This window comes from Numenius arquata, chromosome 2 (assembly GCF_964106895.1).
Source record: "Numenius arquata chromosome 2, bNumArq3.hap1.1, whole genome shotgun sequence".
Lineage (NCBI taxonomy): Eukaryota > Metazoa > Chordata > Aves > Charadriiformes > Scolopacidae > Numenius > Numenius arquata.
Window position 1 is genome coordinate 125,316,430 of NC_133577.1, and position 27,414 is coordinate 125,343,843.

The window sequence follows — 27,414 nt, forward strand, 5'->3', positions numbered from 1 at the left end:
ACCTGGACAGGCTTGAGAGATGGGCCTGCGCAAACCCCATTAAGTTCAACAAGGCCAAGTGCAAGGTCCTTCACCTGGGTCAGGGCAATCCCAAGCATAAACACAGGTTGGGTGGAGAATGGATTGAGAGCAACCCTGAAGAGAAGGACTTGGGGGTGTTGGTGGATGAGAAGCTCAACATTCACTGTCAATGTGCGCTCACAGCCCAGAAAGCCAACTGCATCCTGGGCTGCATCAAAAGAAGCATGACCAGCAGGTTGAGGGAGGCATTTCTGCCCTCTACTCTGCTCTGGTGAGACCCCACCTGGAGTACTGTGTCAAGCTCTAGAGCCCCCAACATGAGAAGGACATGGACCTGTTGGAGCAAGTCCAGAGGAGGCCACAAAGATGATCAGAGGGCTGGAGCACCTCTGCTGTGAAGACAGGCTGACAAAGTTGGGGTTGTTCAGCCTGGAGAAGAGAAGGCTCCAGGGAGACCATATAGAAGCCTTCCAGTATGTAAAGTGGACCTACAAGAGAGATGAGAAGGGACTCTTTATCAGGGAGTGTAGTGATAGGATGAGGGGTAATGGTTTTAAACTGAAAGCGGGTAGACTTAGATGAGATATTAGGAAGAAATTCTTTACTCTGAGGGTGGTGAGACACTGGAACAGGTTGCCCAGAGAAGTTGTGGATGCCCCATCCCTAGAGGTGTTCAAGGCCAGGCTGGATGGGGCTTTGGGCAACCTGCTCTAGTGGGAGATGTCTCTGCCCATGGCAGGGGGTTTGGAACTAGATGATCTTTAAGGTCCCTTCCAACCCAAACCATTCTATGATTCTACGAAAACCAGAGCATTTTCAGCATCATTTAAACTCAGGTGATCTTGTCTGCCTGTGATGGGCTAAACAACCTGTCAGTCATATTTGTCAATTACTGTTCCTATTCCTTAAAAGCAGGAGTCTAATCAAAGTGAAGAAGCAGAAAGGAAGGGCTGGTACTTACTTTCTCAGGACTGCAATTTCATTTTCTATGCTGCTTTCCTTTCCCTTCAGTGCCTTCTTGGGAATGCACTTGACAGCAAAGAGTTTCCCACTTGCTCTCTCTTCAGCCAAAACAACTTCAGAGAACGCACCTCTGAAAGAAGAAAAGAAAAATCCTGGGTTTAAGTGGTGCCTTTTTTTGGAAGCTGTTAGCTGAAACATAACCACTGAATATAGTTCTTCTCGTGTCTTTTGACAGCCGCTCTTGTTAATCACAGCAACGACATTATAAGCATCTTTCTTTGCCTTTTCAAACATACACAGACATTCACGTTCATGCAAAACATTAAAGGCTTGCCAAATACAACAGCTTTAATAAAGAACCATAGTCCAGAAGAGGTACGAGCAAAGCTTGACAACCAGAAAGTACCATTTCCACACACAGGGGCATAGACAGTTGTCCGGCTGCTGATTTCATGGATGATGTACTTTTTCCCTTCCTGAAGTTTTAGGATGTTTAATTCACATAGCAGCACAAAGTCCCTCGGACTAAATGATGTGCCAGTGCCAAAAGCGCTCCCAGTTCCTCAGTGACCACAAGAGGTCAGGGCCTCCGCTTTGGTCCTCCCTGGCAGCCCAGAGCATCTCCTCACCGTTGGCTCAACCCTGACTCAGATGGGGAAGCAGCGTCAGGATTTCTCTATGTACACAGAGTTATTCCACAACACAAACTGCAGTGTGTGTAATCGCTAAAGCCAAAGAATCAGATTAAATCACAAGCCCAAACGTCAGCCTTAATAGAAGCCTCCCTACGGTTACCCCAGAGAGGATTACACAAATAAAGAAACTTCATCACAGCAGCCAGTCACTAATTGCCAAGAGTGGGCAGTGCTTCTCCTTCATTAGGTTATTCCATAACAGTGTATTATTTCTTGCCTTCTCATTGCTTCCTCCAAGCATCTTCACCTTACTGGGGAGAAGCCAGGAAAATGTTACAGTCAGTGCTATACACGCTTTTTTTCTGCACTCACACTGTTTTCTGAGCATTTGAGCATCATTCAGATGCTGCTGGTCTGGATGGACCTTTGCTCTGCCACAGCAGGGCCACCCATGTTCCAGTGCTTGTTACTGGTTTAGCAGAGAGGTGCTGGGCAAGAGAGAGCAGTGGCCTGATGAGGAACAGCAAATCTTTGCTTATATTCACCAAAAGCTCCTCCTGAAGCACCCGCTTTGTCCAACAGGCATCAGAGCCAAGCGCTTGTCTAACCAGATCCCAAATGGGGGATTCACCAGCTGAAGGATCATATTTTATTTAGACAAAATAAAAAGAGGCAGGACACTTGCCTTCATTCCCTCCCCTCCTTCATCAGTAGATTGTTGTCCTCCTTTACATAGCTCTCTGTGAACAGAACTCGGCAACAGCCTGAGCAAACCCAACCACGCTCCAGCCCACTCTTAAAACGTTAATGTTTGATCACAGCCTCATTTGGTACCACCAACCTTCTCTGACTTTTATATTCCCCACAACTGCTGCTTATCTAGACCTTTGTGGATAAACAGAAGCGTTTCTTTTCCTGGCCAGGCTCTTCCTTTTTAAGTCATGCACTTTGATGACACAACCAAGCGGCTGTGACCTCACCAACGGCTCCCGAGTTGCGAAACGACCGAATGAATCATTAAGCCAGTGGATAAGTGGATAAGCAAAAGGAAGAGGCTGCAGCTTTGGAAAGAAAGCGCCTGTTTACCCAGAAAGGCTTTTGTAGCCAGCAGGGACAGGGAAACGGCGATGGGAAGTTTAGCAACGGATTAAAAGAGACTTTTTGCAAACTGTTACAGCGGATGTTCGACAGCCTGCCTACATGTGGTGGTGACCCTCTGAGCCAAGAATGTTTTGCCTCAATTTGGACAGTGGTCCAGACTCTGACCAAATTTATGACACTCCAAGTACAGGAACGATTCGCTGGTTTCTGCTTTGCGTATAATCTACCACTGCACATCAGAGCATCACTGGCTCCAATTTAGAGTCCACACAATTGGTCCTAATGGCTTGTGCAATGAAGAAATCAAGCCACCCAGAGTTTTTAAAGACCTATTCTTTGCTTTCCTGTTACCAACAGCCCTAGTCATTTGATTCACCAAATGGGGTTTTCACCCTGACCCTCATGCTTGGGACAGCCAGACCAGAACTCCAATAAAATCCTTTTACTGGAAAGCCCCAAGACCTCTCACTGCTTATCGGCTTCGGTGGCAGACCAGGGTGCTCAGAAACTCCCAGAACCGCTCCCAGCTATATTTCATGAATGCCTTAAGTCCCATCTGCTTAAGCTTTCAACACTGCACTTCTCTCCAGCTGTGTCTTGAAGAAGCTTTTTTGCCTTCAGTTAAATGCCGTTAAAAGCAGCATGTTCACACCGCTCGTTTACTGATCACACAGCTCTCCCAATGTTTATGATATTATAAAAACACAGAGAGCTCCCATCCCCATCTGGATTTCACTGCCGTTCTCAGACAACGAAGTAAAGGAAATCCCTTTATATCCCTCTATGCAATAAAGCCAGCTTTGGGAAACACCTCTATTTCAGCTGGCTTCACCATTTTGATGGATTTCTTTCTCCACTTATCAGGACAGCCATGGGATCCAGTGGTTGGAAACAGCCTCTGTGAATTTAAATGGAATTTTTTGGGGACCTCCGAAATGCTCATAAAAACTAATTCCATTTCTCCTTAGCAACCTTTCTCATTAAAGCATGAAATAAGCTGAACCTCAGCTAAAGTGTTTGCTCAGATGTCAACCCTGGGCACTGACAGGGCGCTTTTTTACATCCAGTTTTATATGAGGCTGTGGCACGAAATTGCTGGTGCTGGGAAGAGCCCCCGGGTAATGCCGGGGAGGAAGCGCTGGGGTGGATCTGCCGGGAAGGCAGGAGGGAGATGCGAGGCGGTCTGGAATATCCTGTGCACTACGTATGCTCCTGTGTTCACAGAGAGAGGAGAGAGGGTAAAAAGCAACAAGGCAATGGACAGAAGAAAGTGCAAGAAGGAAAGAGAAGGGAGGGCAGAGATGCAGATAGGGATCAAAGAGTTAACCACAGACTGGGAGGAACGAATGGTATAGGACAAGAAGAAAGAAAGAGATGGTAGCAGGGAGCATCAGCAAGGAAAAGGCAGCAAAGACACTGATGGAGTCAGGGGAAAGTCAGAAATAATAGTGTATAGATTGGCAAGCAATTATCATAATTTCAAACACACGGATGAATTCATCCACCCTTAACGATCCAGTCCAGCCCCCAGTAAACCCCCCTTGACTCACGCATGAATAGATAAATACCAGAGAGAAAGTCAGAAAGACAAGGCTGCTCATTTTCTTGCTAAGAGCAATATATCCTACAGCAAATTCTCCGCCTCCTCAAAAAAGTTCCCCAGAACTACCAACCTGGCAGGCTTGCTAAAGATGATTTTTTTCTCTCAAAGAATTAATGTGCCCTTTAAAATCAAGACATTAACAAAGGAAGCAATTTGTCTTAAGAATTTATTGCAATTCTTTATTGAGGGTTAAAAATTAATTGTGTACAAAGTTCTATAAAAATGTTTGGGTTTGGAAAATGTTGCATTTTACACCATCAAAGTGACAGGACATGGTTTCTTCATCCTCCCTGGATATTATGGCAAACAAATAAAAAAAGCATCACAGCTTTGAGGAAGTAGGACAGCCATGGAAATGGGTAAGTGAGAAACTTCTGCAAAATTAAACTACCTTTAGCTGCCAAAATACACGCGTGGCAAGTGAACCTATTTTTGAAAGTTTTGACCATGTTATCATTTACCCTAGAGGGTCAACTCTTTTCAAACTACTAATTAAGGCGTGGAATAATTTCATGATCTAGATAATTTTATATGAATTAGGATCAACGTAAGCAGGAAAAAAAGAGAGGTTACACGACCTGATGTGTCACAGGGAGATAATGGCAAATTCTAGAAGGTGATTGAGACATTCTGACTCCTCACCCCTTTGCATGCATCTGGACCACGCAGGACCCTATGAGAAGTCAATCTTTTATAGTTTCAATTTGTTTAAATTATTTCTCATCCAGTTATTGTCTTTAATATAAAGATTAGGATTTCAAGTTTATCATTGGAATACAAATGGCACTCATATCCAAATAGAACGGATTTTCTATTAGAAAATAATGGCTGCAAGGGTAGGCCATCCTGCAAATCAAAGCAAAATAAAGGCCAAATAACTTTTCCCTTCGTCTGTTTGAACCATAATTTAATATGAACGCTTAATTTCTGAAATACAATGAACAACATATACTGTGACAGCAAATCTGTTCTCATTCATCAAAAAAATTGCTGTCACAAAAATACCAACAAAATGAAGACAAAGAGTTGATGGAGGGATAAAACTTAATTTTTTTCCATTTGCAGAGACCTCCATGTTGAGCAGTTTTCCACTGCATTAGCAGGTGCTCTGTCATACTAAATCAACAGACGTGGTCAGGAAACAGATTTCACATCTTCAGGCTGTGTATAGCTAATGATCATAATTACGATACAGTTGGCTTTCTGTGTGTACTTTGCCCCAGTCAAACCATGGGAAAAAATGGTTTGAAAAATATACCATGTCCACAGCAAAGATCACTGAGATGGGAGACCAACCGAATCAAAGGTGGCAATTTCTGTAGCATGGCTTCAGCAACCACACGCAAATTCTGCTCCTTGATTCCCCAAAGAAAGGCGTCTTTGAACTGCACTACAAACAGAGGCAAGAAAAAGTCTTGTCTGGCATTTTCGCAGCTTTTCACATGGGTCTCAAGGAGTTAACTGTGGGATGAGCTCAGACTCTGTGTAATCAGCACAATCCAGGGAGATTCTCATCCTGCAGACTATTTTTCTCCTAAGCCATTTTTCTGCACAAGTCATGTTCTTTTTTTTTTTTATTAAATTTTCTACTCAATGATTTCTGTACACACATCTTCACTCTCCTGAATTCCAGGTGCATCCCAACATAAACCCAAACAAAGGCTGGAAATGAAGTTGTTCACTCCAAAGTCATGTCCATGACTGTCCTGACAGGTGTGTGAAAATGAATTTTCAATGAAATTTTCAATAGTTCAGTGATGTCTGAATGCAAATTTAACAAAACCAAAGTGTGAAGGGTGTTTTTACCCAGTCAAGAGGAAAGGAGAAGGATTTCAGGACTGTGTTACATGTGGTACAGAAGTCAAAATATCCCTACACATTCCCATAAAATTACGGAAAAAGAAACACGCTGCTGAATTTGGATGTAGCAAGCTATTCTTTAGAGGACAAATGTTTTTTCTAGCTATTTTCATTCATCAAACACACAGTCCTAACCCTGCAGCCCCTTCTATGGCAATGCTTCCTCTGCCTGGGCAAGAGCAGAACAACCAGGATCGCCATATTGACACCGGTATTTGCAGTCTCATTACTCATTTAACATCCACTAAGCCACCCAGCCACAATTAAAAATGCTTTTTACTACCTTGGGACCCAGTGAGTGTCTGCTGTAACACCAGACATGGATGTATCTGACCCTGGTTCCCCTCCCCAGGGCTGCTCCTGATGCCCACCTGCAGTGATGTCCCCCATACCCACGATGGGAGGATACCCGGGGTTGGGGGCTTGCTGATGCCTGGGGTTGGGGCTCTTTATTACCCATTAGAGATGATGAACAACACTTCCAACTGTGCCAAAAATGCTGTTGCTATTGCCTGATGGACACTCAAACAGCAACAGCAAGGGGCAAAAACACTTTGCTAGGTTTTTCTGCAGCAAGGAGATCCTTTCTGGACATGTCTCTCTGAGCCCTGAACCGTTGCCCCATGCCAATACCCTCAGCATTTTGTCTATGCTAGAAGGTACGTTAAGACCATTGGAGTCTTCTGATGAGCAGCCGCTTCGCCACAGTGCAAGAGGGCCACAGAAGTCACCATGCCCAGGGATGGGCAGCACATCCCCAGCTCCAGACTTCATCTCTCCAGCCACCTTGCTGCTCCCCCTCTAACATGGTATTTGGGAGAGAGGAACCACTTCAATACACAGATCTCTTCTGGGACTTACAGCCACCATAACAGAGACACATGACACAGGTAGAGCAAGTAGAGCTGCAGGCAGAGCTTCTTCTTTCCCCTCCTTATAGACCAGTTTGTTTTTCTCCCATCACTACAGGGTGACTCGCTGTGCCAGAATGAGCAGCACATGATTTCATCTTGCATAGTCACCAAAAGTATTGGGATTTGTTTGGATTTAACTTCCAATTTTTTGGGTACTATTATCTACAATTACAACAACAGCTTAGTGTTTTGACAGTTTTTGTCACCAGAGTCAGCTGCAAGAATTTTAATGCCAATTTGAGGCTTATAGTTTCTTCTGTTTTAGCTACTCAATATTTTATACTCTCAGGAGAAAAGAAAAAAAAACAACAAAAAACCACCAACAACAACAACAACAAAAAAACAAAAACACCAAAAAAATCGTAGAATTGCGATTGAAAAATCCACGTTGGCTACTTAATGGAAAGCTACTTAGAGAAGAGAGACTTCTTTGAAGTCAGAAAACACTAATTTAAAGTTGCATATTATAAAGCATGGAATTATGACAATATAGTCAAGTTGGTTTCTTTCACACCCCTGCCTCTTACCCTGGACCACCTTCACCAGCACACAGCCATTTCCTTAACGGGCAACAATCATTTTCACCCAAGGAAAAATTGCTGGGAACGATTTAAACCATTCTGTAGTTGAAATTATTTCTTTACACCAGTATGAATTTCAAGTTCACAGTGGGGCATGGCACCCAGCACCAGCACTCTGTGTCACTGAGAAACTCCCTTCCTTCAAACATGATGTTGTAAGGCGTCAGCAAAGATGCCGTGCAGCTCCATTGCATCCTGAGCACTTCCACCTGCCCACCACTGCCAACGAGCCACCTCAGGTCCCACTTTGGGGGCCAACAGGGAAACACCAAGTTCAAGACCCATGTTGCAATGCAGGCAGGAGAGCAGAGGGCCTCTGGGATGGCTTCCAGCCATGCGGATGGGAAATCCTCCAGTGCTTGGGGCACTCCAACTCATACACCAGCGGGGTGAAGGCACTGAAGCACATGGCCTCCCAGAGACTCCCAAGCAAAAAAACCCATTACTTGCAGATCAGAACAAGGAATATGGGCTTCAGTGCCACAGAACTTAGGTTCAAAGATGAATAAGCCACATAAAGCACAGAAATTAAGCCAAAAAGAAAAGTTTCTGCAGAATCTCTTCCCTTTCTGAGATGAACTAATTTGTTTTAGCTGCCTGGTGTATGCTAATTTAATAGGATGCTATGCAGTCTGTTCCGAGACAGTGATGCATGGATGCTAAAAAGGGAAACTGGCCCGGCACAGATCCCCAGTCGTGTTTGTTTTTACAGTCCTGAACTGTTTGCTCCTTTCTGATTAATCCTGACCCCTATTAGAAAGGGAAGTATTGTTTTTAAAGGCTTATTACATTTACATTACATCCTCTGTGGCAATCACAGTAAAGCTATCCAGAATCAAAAGCAAAACATACAGCTTTCTGTATTGAGCTCTTCCTTCCATTATACACTTCACAAATGAGCTGTTAAGCAGTTTATTTTCTCCACTGATGATCACTTTCTTTCCAAAGTGAATATTTAAGTACCTTTTTTCCACTTTCATCTTATAAGACAAAAGGAGCTCATTGTCTCCCAGGGTTTATCTGATGGCAGCATTCTCACGAGGAAATAACCTTTCTTTTTCTAATAATGACCTCAAACCTTTCTTGAGGCATAAGTCATCTCCATAATTTTTTTCAAAGCGTTTCCCTGTTCTGACACTGATATATGCAGGGTCTATTACAACACATCTGATTTCTGGAGATCTTATCTGGCCATATAAAGCAGGTTACACCGATTTGAAAAAGATGGTTTCTTCTTCTTCCTCCACATGGAAACTTAAGAAATTACCTAGCACACCATGGCACTCTCCAAGAGGCTGGCTCAATTAAGGAACAACTGGATGACACTGCATCTTTTAAAGCAAAGGAAAGATAGTGCAGATGCTATAGTTATGCACGAAACGACTCCTATGTTCCTTCTAAAGAGAAGGTCTTTAGTTAAGATGAAACTAGCAACTGCCTAAAGATCAAATAACTTTGCAGTTCTGTCTCAAACATGGGAAATTCCCATTTAGCCAGGATTTTTGCCTAAAGGTGTCTGGACCTTCACAAATCTGGGTTGCAAAAGCCTGCACAGACCTCATTCCTTCGGGTAGCATTTATCCATCTACAGAGCAAAATCCAAGTACCAGTTCTGGTGGTCTTCCTCAGTGATCACAGTATCATAGAATGACTTGGGTTAAAAGGGACTTTTAAAGATCATCTAGTCCAGCCCCCCTCATAAGCAAATGACTGTATTACTCGACTTGTGATTATCAAACACCAACCCTGTCTTTCATGAACTCTGTAGCCCATTCTAGAGGAACAAATGGAGCGATTCTTCTTAGCTTAACTTTATTTATTTATAAACAAGGAACTTTGCATAATCTAAAAGTGCACACTCCTTTTGTACTCAACAGAGAAGCATCTCCAACAGATGATTACATCCCATCCTAAAATATATTGAGGGCAGCATACCGTGACCCTGTAGGAATTCTTAAGCTCTGTCAACCAAAAATCCCCTGCTCTATTTGCTGCCTGGCTCTGGTCAAAGAGATCATCTGAGAAGCCCAGATATTAGCGCCAAGATGCCCGTCAGGCAGCTGCAATTAAATCAGATGACTTCCAGCCCTAGGATCTGGTCTTGCTTCAAGAGAAAGCAGAGTTTGACCACCCAGAATGAAACTGGTCTGATCACGTCTACATGGATGTTCTTGACACCTAAGCTATTCCCCCAGGTCTCCTGTTACGGGCAAGAGATGGCAAATACAGCAGTGTCATCAGCTTGTGCTGGGGTAACTATCTAACGCTGGTCAGATGAATCACACCCTACACACATCTCCTCTCTTCACTGAGAGCAAAGGGAGCCTAGGGGGAGAGAAGAAGATTTCCACAGAGTGGACAGTTTGAAGGCTAAGGCAGACAAATCTCCTCCGCAACTCATAGGACCTCAGTATGCAGAATAACCACATATTCAAAACAAAAGTAGGATTAGGACTTGTAAGGCTTCTACACCCATGATCACAGCACAGTTCCTCCTTATTTAAAGAACAAATTTATATTAGTTAATCAGACCATGAAACTAAGGCACATCTCCTAGGATCTGCCTTTTCCAGTTTAATCCTTTACACCCAATCCACAGGCCCTCCTCAGGAAGCTCTCCCCATGAACGTGATGAGCAGCCACTGAAAGAGGAGGCCACAGGGTTCGGAGATGTCACAAGCACAGCTGAACAATTCTCATTGTGTAAGAGCCCTTCTGTGCCACTATGAAACTCTAATTGGCTTGTTCTCATCCTGTTATTACCCATCCAGCCGGTCCTGCATATCTCTTTTAAATATTTGGACTAAAAATGATGTGTATTTTGTATCCTCGCCCACTCTAAATCATAGCTTAGAATTTATATAAAAAAAATTATAGAGAGACACAATTCAGTACAATGGAATACAAATTGTTTCGTAGCTCAGAATTGAGCCCTGGTAGGAAAAGCCACCACAGGATACCCACAGCTCCATCTTTAACCCTACTTCCAATGGTCACCTCTTAACACACCAGAAGAGTGTTTGCTTTCCTACTTCCCAGCCTCTTGACTCATGTATCCACATGCGGTTTCATGTCTGAGCTGAGGTACATTAAGAAACCTTAGCAAACTGGTTTGCCTAGTAACCGGCAAGCTTGAAAATAAACATTTTTGCAAAGATTATTTCAGTATAACTACACAGAACTTACCAGGCACTTCTGAAACTCACAGATACTTCTGTAAAAAGAATTGCCACACTGTCTCCATGTGTGCCAGCCTCAGTCCTCTTCTCGTTCAAACCTCAGTGCAAAAAGGGTTTTCCTTTCAGCTTCAGCTGACAAGGAATCTCTTCACAGCTCCATGTTTAAGGTGCTGTGTTGAGACTACTGAGGTTACTCACAAAATCGACGCAGCACCAGCACAACTTTCCTCCCATAAACTCATTGTTATGAGCCTCCACACTGCTCTGAAGGAACATTTTTTGATGTCATGGAGTTATATTGGGATTGGCCAAAAGGAGATTCCCCAGGAGATATAAGGAACCAGAAGCTGCACCAGCTTCCATCCAAACCATGCCCAGCCTAAGTGTTGATCCAGATGAAGCAGGGAGCATACGATGCCTGGCAACAGAGGTCCTCTGGGTTTATTCCATGCTTTGAACAGCAGAGAAGGCCAGCAATCCCATCCCCTGAGGATGGGAACCATCCCTGCCTTCTGCTGCCTTGCCCATATGATGGTAGAAGACAACGTCAGGAGGAAAGGAGTCCCTCCAGCATGGCAGACCTACACTGGAACAGCTGAGCCCATTAGAGGATCACAGCAGAGAAAAGGTGCTGGTGTTTCCCGAATTTCATCTGAAAGGAGGACAGACCTCTGCACCCAAAGAGTTGAGTCTGGTCCATGTAAGCCATCAGTGACTGAGATGGTCCACAGAAGCCATCAGCAGTGAGACAGACATTGACATTTCTGTCATACCGTCCGTAAAAGGCTTTAAATTCCTGGTTTAATAGCAACCAGTTTAGTCTTCCCAGAAAACAATTATTCATCCATTTACCAACCCTGCTGATAGGGAGATGAAGACTGGAGACCTCCAGATCTGCCTAGGCAAGCTGCTGCTACTGAGCTCCACCTGATCTACCAGAACCATGATAGACTGTGACTGCCCATGGCTTTAGCACACCACACAAACGTATGCCAGTGCTGGGCTACTCATGCCTCAGTCTTCACCTCCCTTTCTCCAGTGAGCAACAGCACAGGAGGAATGTCACAATGGTCACAAATGCTAGCGAAATTATCAGGGATGTCAAAGTTGAAGGCAGCCTGGGCTGCAGTGATCATGCCCTAGTGCAGTTCACTGTCCTAAGAAATTTGAAGCTCACGAGAAGCACAGTTAGGACTCTAAATTTTGAGAAAGCAAACTTCCAACTCTTCAAGGAGTTAGTAAATAGGACCCTGTGGTAAATGGCCCTCAAGGACAAGGGAGCGGAACAAAGCTGGCAGATCTTTAAGGACGCTCTCTATAGAGCACAAAAGATCTCAATCCTGACATGTAGGAAATTGGGCAAGGAGGGCAAGAGACCACCATGGTTGAGCCGTGACTTGCTGGTCAAACTAAAGGGCAAGATGGAGCTACACAGAAAATGGAAAAAGGTACAGGCATCCTGGGAAGAGTATAGGGACGTTGCCCGGCTGTGTAGGGATGAGGTCAGGAAGGCCAAGGCACAGCTAGAACTGAATTTGGCAAGGGATGTAAAAAAAAAACCAAGAAAGGTTTCTACAGGTACATTAACCAGAAAAGGAGGGTCAAAGAAAATGTACCCCCCCCGATGAGCAACAGTGGGGAACTTGTATCAACGGATGAGGAGAAGGTGGAAGTTCTCAACAACTTTTTTGCCTCAGTCTTCACTGGCAACCCCTTTCCTCCTAGCTCCCATGTTGATGGCCCACAAGTTAGTGACCAAGGTGACGAAGTCCCTCCCACTGTAAGTGAAGACATATTACGTGATCAACTGAGGAACTTGAAGATATACAAGTCCATGGGACTTGATGAAATACATCCCAGAGTCCTGAAGGAACTAGCTGATGTAGTTGCCAAGCCACTTTCCATGATATTTGAAAAGTCGTGGCGGTCAGGTGAAGTCCCTGCGGACTGGAAGAGAGGAAACATCACACCCATTTTTAAAAAGGGTAGAAAGGAGGACCCTGGGAACTACCAACCTGTCAGCCTCACCTCCGTGCCTGGGAAGATCATGGAACAGATCCTTCTAGATGCCATGCTTGGGCACATGGAGGACACGGAGATGATTTAAGATAGCCAGCATGGCTTTATAGTGGCCTTCCAGTACCTGAGGGGGGCCTACAGGAAGGCTGGGGAGAGTCTGTTTACAAAGGCCTGCAGTGACAGGACGAGGGGCAATGGTTTTAAGTTGGAGAAGGGGAGATTTAGATTGGATATTAGGAAAAAGTTCTTTACTCTGAGGGTGGTGGAACACTGGAACAGGTTGCCCAGGGAGGTGGTTGAGGCCCTTGAGATATTCAAGGTGAAGCTCGACAAGGCCCTGGGCAACCTGGTCTAGTTGGGGGTGTCCCTGCTGACTGCGGGAAGGTCGGACTAGATGACCTTTGGAGGTCCCTTCCAGCCTGGACCAATCTATGAATCTATGAATTATCTCAATGCCCCTACCAGCTCTCAAACACCAACCAAAGTCAACTGCTGCATAGGGATGACCTGTGTTGGAAAACTTCAGCAGAAACAATCTGACAGCAGCACTGATTCTCTTTATCTGAAATGTAATCATAGCACATTATATCTCATAATACAATGACGAGTTTCCTAGGAGATGACTGCCACGCGCCCTACCTATTTTTAAAAATGAAATTTCTCAGAACTCATTTCCATCTCAGATGACATGTTACACACACATTGACAATCGCCACCACCGTGCTTCTCAGCCATTATGCAGGTCCAGATAACCCAGCCCAGACCTGGGACGGCAGGTCTGAGCAGTACCATAGCATTCCTGATGAGCTGGCTGAGGGTGGGGAGAGGGGAACGCAGCTCTGCAAACCTGACACTAGTCACTCTTGTGTTTCTTTGGAAGCTGTTGCGTAATTTCAAACACGAATACAAAAAGGAAGCAGCATATTATCCTCCCAGGCGACATGCACCCCAGAAGAAAGTCCCCCAGAATGTTTGCATGAGAGCTCTGGCAGAGTGATGAGGAACAGGCAGGAATTCAGGAACATCACTCCCAATGTACTGCAAAGGTTATCTGTGAGCCAATTCCCAAAAATACTGCAAGTACCAGGTCACCGGCAGTGAGCTGAGGAGCTAAGCTGAGCCTGGTCCAGCTGGAAAAAGCTGCCACATGTTGTATGTGGTACAGATGTGCTGTGGTTGGTACACCAGCCCACAGAAGGTACGGGCTGCAGAGTACTCAAAACAGGTTGAAGGTTGATTTTTTTAAAAAAATTAAAACCAGAAAGATTCAGCAATTTGTCCTCCCGGGGAACTTCTGTTTATTGTTAATTGAAAGGGCTTGGAGGGGAGGAAGAGGTGGACACTTAATCCTGACAGCAAGTGCACAAGGTGATCCCTGAGGTCATTTCTGGAACAGATCAAAACAGTGTCTGTCCCCACCACAATCAGACAGGGAGGCTCACTATGAAGAAATAAGCTTTGAGTCCTTTAAAACATGGCAGATCAAAAGGATATATGTGAAAATGCTAGAATAGCAGAAAAACCACGATACTTCCTTGAGGAAAACATTTTTGCTCTTTGCTGTGAGGAAGAGCCTAATTTGATTAGAGCTTCATGCTCTCTTTGAAACAAAGGCCTTTCCCCATTAAAATATTTCCATTTCTAAGTGAATGAGACCTCATTCCAAGCAAATGGAGACTTGAGGATCTTGAAATGTAAACTCGTGGTTTGCTCATGAGAAGTATCCTTTTTACCCGGTCAAAGGCAGAAAATGCTCAACAGGACTGAGCAACAGGATCTCCCCAGGCCAGGGTCCTTTCTTTATTTATCGCCACTAAAGTTTATTTAAAGAAAGGGTGAAAGAAATGGAGCTCATGCAGCGTAAGACTGCAGTTCTTGTTTGTTCATTTGGCATTTGCTGCTCAGTAATTTCTTTCCATAACTCTCTGTTAAAACACATTTTAAATATGTTAAGTAACTAATTGCTTTCCCATGTCACATAATGTGTTTTAATCACAAATATACAAATGGTTTTTAAACTAGGACTAGAGAGTGGTGCTAGAAACGATCAGCCAAGGAGTCTGCAGAACTGAATTCGCCTTCATTCTCCATGGCAAGAAACTCTCAATCTATAGTAGGATATACATGAGACAAATCCAAAATTCTTAGGACAGAAGGTATAACCTCTTACTCTGTGCTAAATCTTCACTGTCATGTTTAATTTTGAAAGAAGAACTACAAAAATGAGGAAACTTGTTAAACAAGAAGTGAGAAGGTCCTAGGAGACAGAACCAGGAGAGTTGAAACTTGCAGGAGGCATAAGGACTGTTTAAAAACATTGACGCCTGAAACTCAGAACAAATATATACTCCATGTAAAGAAACTCGAGAAACAGAGAAGTCTGGTCAAGCAGCTGGGCAAGAGAAATCATGAGAAGTAAGACAGCACCCTTAAAATCAGAAGTTGTGTGTCCAAATGAGGAAACAAAAATGGATTTTAAGTTCTAGCGGGTAAAATAGAAAAACTCCAAAAGGCAGGAAAAAGCATCTGAAAAACAAGTTGCACCAGGGAGGAAGTTCAATAAAGACTATTTTGCACATATCAGAAGCCAGAAGTGTGCCAGATTGCTGATGAACCAGGAAGCAGTCAAGTATAGAAGAAGCCTGAATAAACCCACATGGCTATAGCAAAAAAAAATAAATTACTCTTTTGGCATTCATGCTCACTGCAGAGAGGTTTGGGGAGGTTCTCACACTGGACACACAACCTTATTTAAAAGGTTGGTAGAAGGGGTTATAGACGGGACTGACCCAACCATTCCAGAGGGACTTAGGCACGAAACTACTGAAGCTCTAAACATGGGATGAAGTCTCCCTCTTAAAGCTTTCTGGGTACCCCAAAATTAGAAGACAGCTTACATGGCACAATTTTTTAAAAGAGATTCAAGGGAACATTTCGGGAATTCCAAATTAGTAAATCTGACATCAGCCGGTCAGTAAATCTATAAGGAAAAACATCTCTCTGGCAAAAGACAGATTTATTGAATGCCTGCAAGAATATGACAGATTGAAGAAAAGCTAGTGTGGCTTTTGAGAACGGAAGCCAGACCACCTAAAGGTACTGGAGTACTCTGGAGGGGTCAGCGTGTATGTAGATGAGGAGATCCCGTTGATGTTGTTTATTTAGATTTCAACAGGATGCCTCAACACAGGATCTCTGAGCAGCTGAGCTGTTAGGGGATAGGAGAAGGTTCTTGCACAGCTAAAGAACTGGTTAAAAGATAGCAAAATAGCAAGGAATAAATGTTAAATCCATTTAATATCCAGTGTTAGGGATTACTAAGAAAGCAGTCTGTCACTCCCTGAATGCTTCATGCTGTTGAGATCCTCCTCCTTGCCTGCAGAATATGGCAGAAGCAAGGAGGGTGACAGAGATGATCAAAAATATGAAACAGCCCCATTATGAGGAATTACTGAATCAAATAGTACTCTTCAGCCCAGAAGGGACAACGGAGGGGGACGGAATAAAGCTCAGAGTAGAGCAGGGAAGGTGATCGCTGTCCCTTCTGACACCAGGATGAGGTGATGGCCCATGAAGGTAGCAAGGACTCACTTCAAAACAAGCTTCATCCAGCTTTTTTCCATAGGACACTGTGGATGTTAACAAGGATTCAGAAAACAACCTGAAAAATACTGGTGATAAATTCCATCCCAGATCACTAAAGACACTATTTGTGTCTCAGAAAACGCCTGCACACATCTCACTGAATGGCAAGGGAACACTCAGAGAATTATAATAATCACATTATTTTTCAACACTGTCCTGTACTTTCCTCCCCAGACATTTGGCATTGGCTGCAGGGACAGGGCACTGGATAAGCTGCATTTTTGCTATGACCAAACAGCTGTTCCTATGGTCGATTAATGAGATGGAGCTAACAGCAGCCAACAGGAGCTCATGGCAAAAAATGGGCACGCAAAATGCATGGAGAGTCAAATGGGGACTTCTTTAGGTTAACCCACGGAAAGAAAAAGCAAGGAACAGTGCATGTAAAACACTGCCCAATTCCAATGAGATCATTTTCACCTAAGTAGCCCAGTCAGGACATCTAGTAGTAAATACAACTTCAGAGGAATTAAACCAGCAGAGAATGATCACGAGATGTCCAGGGAAAGTACGGCTTTGGAAGGTACATCACATACCGGTGAAGAAAACAGCCTTTGGGGTCTTCTTGGACTGCTCTCTCTGGAATAAATAAAACCTCTGACTGCTTTATTCTTGCTTTAAGTGAATCATATGATGGGACTTTTATTGTTAGTCATCTCTTCCTTGCAGGATTAGAAGGTAGCTACTGCTAATTAACTAAAACTCACATCCCAAGACTTAGTTATAACATCTTAAATGGCATGCAACCATTTTCCTTTGCATCCCGTCAGCTAGAATAGCCTCAACACTCAAAATTTTTCATGCATTTATCCTTACAACATCCTTACGGGATTAGGCATTGCCGTCAAAGGTAGGAAATACATGGGAACTAGGGCACAGAGGGCATAACGCAGACAAACCCCAGGTCCCCCCAGTCCAACACCCATTACTGAACTGGAAGAGCATCTTCATGTGCTGCCAGATCACACTGCAGACACAGCCTGCTTTCACCCTAGACCTTTTGCTTTAGCCCTCCCCTCCTCCTGTATCAGAGACCGCTGTCCCCACACACTTATAATCCACAATAAGGGCTAAAGCTTAGCTATTCCACGGAAAAGCAATTCACTAAAAAGCTGGCATCATTCCCTGCCACCTTGCCACGAATATTTAAAGTTTCAGAAGTGTTTCTTGCTTTCTACACCACATGCTACTAAATCTGCGGTAAACCAGCAGCATCGTCAACCCACTGAGTCCGACATTTAAGTAAAGTTGCTTATAGGACCCCCATGTTTGACAGCGAATCCATTTTCCTAACATTAGCAGTGTAAATACACTTTGGTTGAGCTGCCATCAGAGTCTTTATAAGGAAGCAAATCTTTTCTCTTTGTTGACAAAAGCTTGGGAGTAGCATTTATTATACGCAAATGTTAGCAGGTGTTCATATTTAACTTGTTTTTGTGGATTTTTTAAGCCTGAGATGCATATAGTGATTGAGAATTACTGTTTATTCATTTCTGTGTAATAGGAGAAGCAGCATTTCATCTGTCTCATCCATATTTAATAGCTCCAGGCACAACAACCATGAAAGGTCTATTTTTCTCCCACTAGGGAAAATATTATTATTATTACTACTACCATGACTACATCTATATTCTGAAATTATTCATCCCTGGCTTTCTATATTATTTCTATGTTATCTGCGGGCCAGGTCCTTTCCTGGTACTTACCTGAGTTACCGTGCTGATGGAGGTATACTGATTTATGGTACGCTCAGTCACATCAGCTAAGGACAGAGTCAATTCAAAGCTTTTTGGCAATATAAGACAGATTGAATTTTGCTGCCCCGAGGAGGGGCAGGGACGCTTGGAAAACTACCTATTTAATCCTCCTGCTGTTACCAGGAAAGTGATTTAGGGAGGTATCTGCTGCCTTTTGGAGGTCCACTTCTGTCCCCCAGGTCCAGCTCCACCACGTCCATTTTCACACTTCCCAGTCTCGGCACACACTCAAGGTAAACGCTGGTCACTAGCTGCTGCTCCATACGGCACCTATGCCTAGAGCAGACCCCTACTCCCAAAATGGCATGTAAATGTGAAGGATGGCACCTAATTTTCCCCCAGCATAGCAGGGCAGCCCAAGGTCTGTTCTGACGGCTCAAGCAAAGCTCAGGCTGTGCACTGTCCTCTCAATCCCAACCCCAAAATGGGATGCAACCCCAATGAACTAGAGGCATCCCTCCACACATCATCCAGTAGATCATAGAATCATAGAATGGTTAGAGTTGGAAGGGACCTTAAAGATCATCGAGTTCCAACCTCCCTGCCATGGGCAGGGACACCTCCACTAGAGCAGGTTGCTCAAAGCCCCATCCAGCCTGGCCTTAAACACTTCCAGGGATGGGGCATCCACAACTTCCCTGGGCAACCTGTTCCAGTGCTTCACCACCCTCACAGGAAAGAATTTCCTCCTAATATCTCATCTAAATCTCCCCTCTTCCAATTTAAAACCATTACCCCTTCTCCTGTCACTACATTTCCTGACAAAGAATCCCTTTCCAGCTCTCCTGTAGGCTCCCTTCAGATATCACAACAGCCTGAACTAATAAATGCTCCAGAGTGTTATTTATCTAGTTAAGCAGAAAACAGAGGAGGTATAATCCTAAAAAGCAGTTTTTTCCCACCCCAGCAATAAAGGAGGACCTCAGTGAGCTCCAAGGAAACCTCTTCTTCCTCACCCGAATCTGGACAGCCTCCAGCACACCTAACAAACATGCAACGACAGCTCCAACCAGAGAAACAGTTAAGACGTGGGTTCTTCCGGGTGTCTGCTCCTGGGAAAAACGTTCCCTGATAGCATGCCATTAAAATGTTAATCATAAAACTGCCGAGGGCCCCTTTCCCCAGGAGGTCACTCGTTCAAATGCAGCCAGGGTCAGCAGTCCCTGGCACGTTACCATGAGGCAGTGTTTACCCAGCGAGAAGCAAATTTGATATAGATTCGACCCAGTCACATGCTGTAAAACCCAGGAGCACGGGCTGAGATCGGTCCCTTGCAACAGCAGCGCTGCCAGGGAGCCACAAACAGCTGGGCGGCTTCACGGGGGAGGTTTCTCTGTCCTGGGGCAGGGCTGACGAGCGATGGCAGCACAAGGGACAGGCTCGGAGCAGCCACTGGCAGGAAGCTTTATGCCTCCAGAGTTGCCTGTTTAGTCTTAGCATCAGTTCAGGAAGGGAAAAATAATCCCCCAAATCCCCTGCAAATTCTTTTTTTTCAGCCTCAAATGCCTAAAGAAACGAAAAAAAAAAAATCCCATGTTAAACACATTCAGGGGCTGAAAGTCATGATGAGAGCAACTGCGATGCAGAGGATATATATATAAAGAAACACACGTTTTTCTCCTACTATTTGTAATTTGGAGATAGAACAAGATTGGGGGGGGGGGAAACACGTTATCCCCTTTCCTCTGCATGTTCTCATTAGGGCCAATTAGGATGATAATCACATCTGAAAGGAGGCTACAAGCCAACCTATGGGATAAAAGCAGACATAAAGACAACTCCAGTGAGCTTAGGGAGAATAGGGTTTCCCCCATCAAGTTCCCCAGACTCGATTCGACCCTGAAAGCTCACCCCTTTGCAACATTACCTGGGAGAGCATCCCACCTGGGAGGGGACGAGGTGGTAGCATGGGTTTTCAGGGACCTGTCCCCTCTGAAGACTTGCCCAAGCGATAGGTCTCAGCATGCAGGAGGAGAGAAATTAATTGCTCTTTCCAGTGTTTTTGCCACACTTAGCATAAGGCATTTAAGACTTCTACATTAACAATCAATATGTTGCTCGGGGTGAAGTCAAAGAGAAAATCTCATCCGCGTTCAACGAATGCAGGGCCTGCACTCAGCTCTCCAATGCCTTTTCCATCCTCCCTCCCCAGAGCACACTGGTGAGCGCGATCCTAACGGGATCGTCTGGGTGAGTTTTCTGCACCATCGGCGTTACCTTTGTCATCCCCGTCTCTAATATCTGCGATGCCTTCCCCATCCCAGCTGCCTCCCAGGTGACTCCGTGCAATTACATTTCTAATTGCACCACAATGGTGCTCTCTCTGGGATGGTACACCGCTGTTTAATTTATAAATGTCAATTTGGAAGCACAGTACAATGAAAAATTACCCACATCAGACACAGAGCAGTTCCCACTTATGAATAGGTAAGAAGGTAACAAAAATATTTAAGTACTTAACAAAGAGAGAGGACGAGGGAATTCAGGCAACACTTTAATGCAACCCTTCCAAATTTTACACATGCTTGATTTTGAGCCATTTAAATGGAAAGGGACAGGTAGCTGAGTGGCAGGTTTAATATTGGACATGACATTGCGCAGTCTGTGCCTGTTTGGGAACCTATTTAATATTTAAGTCTCAATTAACCAGTAGGACTGACTTGACATTTAAAAATCTAAACAAAACACTTCAAGTGTAGCTCTTTAAAAAGCATCTGTAAAAGCACCTTCGTATTCCATTAATCTGTTCATTCTTTGCATCCTGAATAACATCTCCGGGGGGGGATAAAAAATAAAAAATTCCAATTTGTTGATTTTTACCCCCACTTTCTTTGCATAGTCAGTCCAACTAAGCAGAAGTGGGCTGAATTCGGTCCCTCTTGCATATCACCAGCAGAGAAACTGCAGAGATATCTGAGCTAGTTCTGAACTAGAAAAATTTTGTTTTACAGGAGGAAAAATCAGCTCTTACCAAGCTCTGAATCGTCAATGTTGCTGCTTTCAAACTATTTTGTCCTTTTATAGAGCTGATGCCAAGCGACATAAAACCTGAGAAGAGGGCAGATGCCCAGACCACCAGCGAGGGAAATGGAAAGGAGGAGCTGCATGAAGCATCCTTGGTTCCGGCGACAGACACAAACCAATAAGACTTGCCCATCAGCCATCCCAATTCCAGGCAAAGTCACAACTGGAGCTGGATTGGGAAGTCGCGGTTTCCTGGGCTGACAACGCTCTTCCTGTATCAGCCCTGCAGAAGAAAGCGAAGAGCAGCAAGGAAAAGCGCCAGGCATGAGGCAGATGGCTTTAGGTACCAACATTTTCTCTATGGCCACAACGTTATGGATATTATGGACTGCAGCATGGATGTCCTTTCACTTCCACCTGGTCAGGCCGGTGCACCCCATGCTGCCTACACGGACCCACCCAGGTTTCAGCAGGGTCTTCAAAGCTGCAAACCAGGGACGAACACAAGAGCCTCTTCTTCACGCGGGCATTAAAAATCAACCACACTCTTAAACTTTCCTACTGTATAGTTCTCAATAGCATCACATCAAATATGCCGGTGGCTGCTGGTCCAGCTCTGTGTGCCATGCACAGGGCTCCTGACACCGTGACCAGGTGACCACATCCAGGCTTGGGACCAGCCCCATGAGATGTCACTGCCTGTCAGCCACGAAAATCTCAGCCTGCACATCTAATAATTTTACAGCACAAACACAATCATCAAGAAACAAATGCTCCACGGATTTCAAGCCCTTTTTTCAAGTTTAGCTCTGAACACTACACGCAACGAGTAAGTCTGCAAGGGGGTTGCCCTCTTGCCCATACACTGGAAAAGCGCTAATGGAGACCACCCCGATGTGCATTCGCCCTGCAACGGGAGAACTGTAGTGCTTAAACACACTCAGCCAGAGAAGTTAAATGAAGCAGAGCAACAGAGACAAAGTGAATTGTAGTATCTTCCCTTTTGTCCATCTACTGTAGAAATTACAGACCTGCACAACCACCTGCCTATGTGGACGAACAGAAGACCCACCATGTTGGGTTAGAGCAAAGGGCAGTCTAACAAAATATCTCCCAGCTTGTAACAAAAGTTTGCATGAAAAGCATAATAAAGAGAGAAAATACAGAGAGATCCTTCACCTGATTCACTCTCCTGGCCTCCCAGGATAAGCGATTCCAGGGCTTCCTGGGTGTGAGGGTGCATTGGGACCGTTGTGTGCCCACCCATGCAGCGACCCACTGCGCATAGGCAAGACCCTGTCTCATGCACACAACACGGTGGCTATTTCCATCTCCTGCCAGCTCTCAGCCAAGCAACCCACTCCAGCTCTGCAGAGAAAAGCCATACAAGCAAGTGCCTCAGCTGGCACCAGCTGTGTGCCATTGATGTTAATGGATTTGTTCTGCTTTATACCAGCTGATGATCTCCCTCTTCTCCCTCTCTGCCCTCTCAACAAATTTTCAGATGCCCTATATAGAAGATACCCATCGAGAAGGTGGATCAAGTCCAGCAAGTGTTGTGTGATGCCTGTGGCACTGATTTACGTCCATTGTCTTGGAGGAAGGTGTATGAGCATTGCCATTGGGTTATCACAGAGTACCATGGCCCTGGGAAAGCTTTATGCTAACCCTCATTACTTAAATGTTGGCTTATTCCTTCAAGATGGGTCCTTCTATCCTTTGAAATCCCTTGGGTTGTTCTAATCCCTGCTACTGTAATGCTTTACATCATGCCAGAGGAAACAGGGTGGGAAACATTATCACTCTTCATCCCCATGAGCACACTGCCAACGCCACTTTGGACACTATGCTTCTCCATCCTGCTTTAAAGAAAGCACCCAGAAAAAAAACAATTTCATTTTACACCTCTGATAGTGTCAGCAAGCTCTATTCCAGCCTCTCTTTCTAACAAAACACTGACCTCAGTGAGAGGTGAAGGGAAAATCTGAACTCATTTGGAGACATTACTCCAAATTTCTGCTTCCATCGATTCATTACTCTAAATGACTTTAACCTCTGTGTGGCTCCTGCTCATATTACCATGTCCTGGAGTTAGCACTGGGTGCGAAGCATGCAAGGCCTTTCCTCAAAACGAAACGCTGATGGCATCCCTAACTGGCAGGTGGATTTCAGCAGTGCCATCACTCGTGTGGCAAACCGTTGCCTTGGCTGAGTCTACTGTTTCAAGTCCTTCCAGGTTTTGTTTGTGTGCAAGCAATGCTAATATGCTCACTGGAAAGCATGTTCTCCACTGCAGAGTAAGCCAGAGAAACATGCTCTCTATCACATAAAAGCAGTCCTGTCATTTATCATAGAATGGTTTGGGTTGGAAGGGACCTTAAAGATCATCTAGTTCCAACCCCCCTGCTATGGGCAGAGACACCTCCCACCAGACCAGGTTGCCCAAAGCCCCATCCAGCCTGGCCTTGAACACCTCCAGGGATGGGGCATCCACAGCTTCTCTGGGCAACCTGTTCCAGTGTCTCAGCACCCTCACAGTAAAGAATTTCATTCCAATATCTAACCTAAATCTCCCCTCTTTCAGTTTACAACTGTTACCCCTCATCCTATCACTACACTCACTGATAATCCCCATTATGTCACCTTATGACCAGGGAAGCCAGCTGCAGTCCCCAGCTCTGATGTGTAATGTCAGCAGGAGAGATATTAAATATTTAGAACGGGAAGCTCCAGCATTAACCAAAAATACTTCCACGTCAGCAGGACTTACAGGATCAGCCAATATCTGACAGCCCTCTAAACCTGCCCTGGAGTGGGACGTGACAGCAAACCAAAGGGTTTTCCCCGAATTAAAGATTCAGGGCAAAGTTCCTGCTTTTGTCAGTTTGCTGGGAAGCTGAGCTCAAGTTCCCACAGTGATCCGTGCTGGGCGAGAGGAGTGAAGCAGCTTCTTATTTTTTCCACCCTCTTTCTGTGTGCAATTAGAGATGGGCCCAGGAGACACGGATTTGCTGGTGAAAACCTCCTCTTTGATCAGTTTAGTGAATTGTGAGAATCTGTGGTTAAAACCTCGCAGTCCAGTACATCCCAATTAAAGATAATCCTAAAATACACAGTTTGCATGAAAATGTGAGCTTTTTCTGGTGTCTGGAAGGAGAAGAGGGGGAGTTTCTTGTTTTAGTACCATTGCTTACCCTGTCATATTTCATACCAACAACTGAGGTCACGTGCTGCTTTCCCTTCCCTTATTTTCTGAAGAAGAAAGCAGAAAGGACACTTTTAGAACAGAAAAAAACCCAAGTAGAACATGGGTCAAATGAAGTTTGGTGCCTATTTTTCCCACAGGAAAATTTGCCAAAGAAAAATTAAAAGTAAATCCAAGAGGCAAATACAACGCTTTACACAATGAAATTTTTTTCCAACTACTTTCAAGGCATAATTTCCCCATGCAAAAGGAGAAGGATAATACATCTCTCTCTGCTCCATAGGTCTGTCACTAAGGAATGTTTCAGCAATTTTATTCATTTTCAGCAATTTTATTCATTTCTCTCTTCCCTGCTCTTTCTTTCTCGCTTTTATTATCTGTGGTGAGGCTGCAGTGCCACTCACTCATCGCAGAGCTGCAAAGTTGACTCACGACGGCTCCTTTTTTCTGCTCTCCGATCTCATCAAATTATTGAAAAGGGCACTGTCAAGTTGGAAAGAATATATCTTCAAAAAAAAAAAAAATTTTCTTTCCTAAGTTCCAAATTGCACCTTAAACTATTTATTTAAGGAAAAAAATGAAAGAATTTGTAAGAGACTCATTTTCTTACTATTAATAAAGCCCTTGGTTTTCTTTTTGCACATTTCAGTCCAATTCACCATCAATTTCTAGACAACTTCACTCTCCGCTTTTTCTGGACTCGCAGGAATGATACTGCAGAGTCTCATAAGTTTGTCCCCAGTCTTTGGGTATTTGTGGGATTTTTTTGTAAAGTCAGAGCTTGTAAAGACATGAGTAATGCTGTGTCTCAGCTTTCATTCTTATTTTGTTTTACTTTGGTATCTGTTAGCCTTAAGGATTACAGGGAACAGTTTGACTGCATGGCTCAAGTATACCCCAAAGGCTCGAAACCAAGAACCCAACTGAAATTTTTACATAATCTCGCTATTTTTAGGGAGATTTTTGTGATTCCGGGAAGACTGGATGAATTTTTTTTTTTTTTTTTTTTTTTAAACTCTTGAGACTTGACTTGTCTGCAGTGTTGGATTTAGCATCTGAATTTCTTCTACACTGCAGCACATATAAGTGTAAAATGTCCTCAGCTCAAGATCTGTTTTCTTTTCCTTCTTGGGGCCCAACATCTCCCTGGTCCCTACTATTATCTACTGGTCTGCTTCTGGTCCTCTTTTCTGTCCCTACTGACCACAGCCCCAGTTCCAGTGCGCCTGTTACCAGAGCATCTAGGCACTATCAAATCAGAAAAAAATTAGGTAAAACCTAATACTGCATGTACAGCCGCCATTTCTCAGCAATTATACTGGTACAAAAAAAGCTAAACCACAGTGCTGGTGTCCAATCCACACAGGGTATATGGAAGAAGGTGGGAGTTTGCCACCAACATTTAACCCACCGGTGACAATGATAAGAAAGATACTGGGCATTAGCAAAGAGAGACTCCTAAAAGCTAACACAAATTGGTCAGGAATCTTTATGTACAACTCTCATAAGAAAGTGTGTAGTCAAAAGACAGAACCTGAGCTGAATTGAAACAAACCAAAAAAAAAGAACCCAGTCCACACTTATTTCTGTGTTAGAATTTCTGTTGGAACCTTGTTATAAAATCCAGCAGTGCACCACCTCTCCAGCAAAGACTTTTCTCACAAGCCACTGGGAATAAAATAAAAAATATACAGTTCAATCAACCTACCTCCAGGGCATATTTACACAGAGTTTTTATTTGCCTTTCAACTTGACATATTGTTTTCAATACCTAACTGAAAGGTAAAGGTATTAAATATACATTGCAGTGCATTTTATTCCAGAAAAGCTCCACGGTGCATCTCGGGAAGCGCCCATGAAGACATCCAATTAATGCTGGTGCCAAACCTGACCCTGTCTGTGTAAAAAGGGCTAAAATTTCAAGCACACAGGACAGGAATTAATGTCTTCATTTCTCCTGCAAAACTGATGCAGCAGGCAACATTAAAGCAAGCAAAAAAATCCTTCATCCAGGGTCAGTTTACCCTGATTTGAGAAACTTTGGGCCAGACTGTCTCTTTAAGTCCCTTATGCGAATTGGGAATATAGGGCATACATGAAGGCAATGGCAGACAGAAAATAAATAAAAACTGCACTGTTTTCCAGCAGGTGTGGATCGAGGGCTGTACTTCCCTGGGCAGCAGTACATGCTGCATGTTTTGGTGATTATTCAGAAATGGAAAAAACTTTTCAAGATCTTGCTTTACCTGTGAATAATAGTTGCGAGGGGGATGAGGAGGAAGAATTTATTTTCTTAAAATTTGAATTTCAAATTTAGTCAAAAAGTGAATTGAAAACTCGCTGAAATCAAGTGAAAACCTGATGCTGTCTCTACCCCATTTACTTCTGCAAGCAGCAGACACAGCTCCACCAAGGCTCTTCTGCAAAGCCCAGCCCAGGTTATGGCATGTCAACACACCTCCAGTGGGGATTAATCACCCACCCCATGATCATACTCAGAGGGCTCAGCCAAAACCAGAGCTCAAGCACTTCAGACCTCACAGAAACGCAGTGTCCCTCCATGAGATGTTTAAAATCTCAAGAGTGTGGCAAGAAGGATGAAGATACACAGTGAGGTTATTTCTCCCAAGGGGTGGTTCATGGAGCAAACTCCAGATGTGATTGTTAATGAATTAAGGCAATTAATCCCTGAAATGAATGTGATGCAATCACTCGGGTTGGGAGATGTTTGCCTCTGTAAATCAGGAGGTAGCAGCCTTCCAGAAAAGCCTCAGGATACACATCTATCCTCCTGGCCACACGGACTAGACTGGTATGGACAAAATCATCTTCACCTTAAAAGTGGTAGAGTAAATAAAGACTGCACTGAAATCAGGGACAAAATATCTATTGAATTTGAAGGACCAAGATTTTCACCCAGTTTGTATGTCTTGTTAATATACGTGTTAATATGCACTTGGCCCACTT

General features: G+C 44.1%; 1 protein-coding gene across 1 annotated transcript in view; it reads right to left on the reverse strand.

Annotated features, from left to right (window-relative positions):
* Positions 1–27,414, reverse strand: part of CAMK1D (calcium/calmodulin dependent protein kinase ID) — a 230,078-nt gene that overhangs the window by 126,908 nt on the left and 75,756 nt on the right. The window contains exon 2 of the mRNA XM_074167206.1: positions 983–1,114. Within this exon, the coding sequence (XP_074023307.1) occupies positions 983–1,114 (132 nt within the window). The remainder of the gene's footprint in view (positions 1–982; positions 1,115–27,414) is intronic.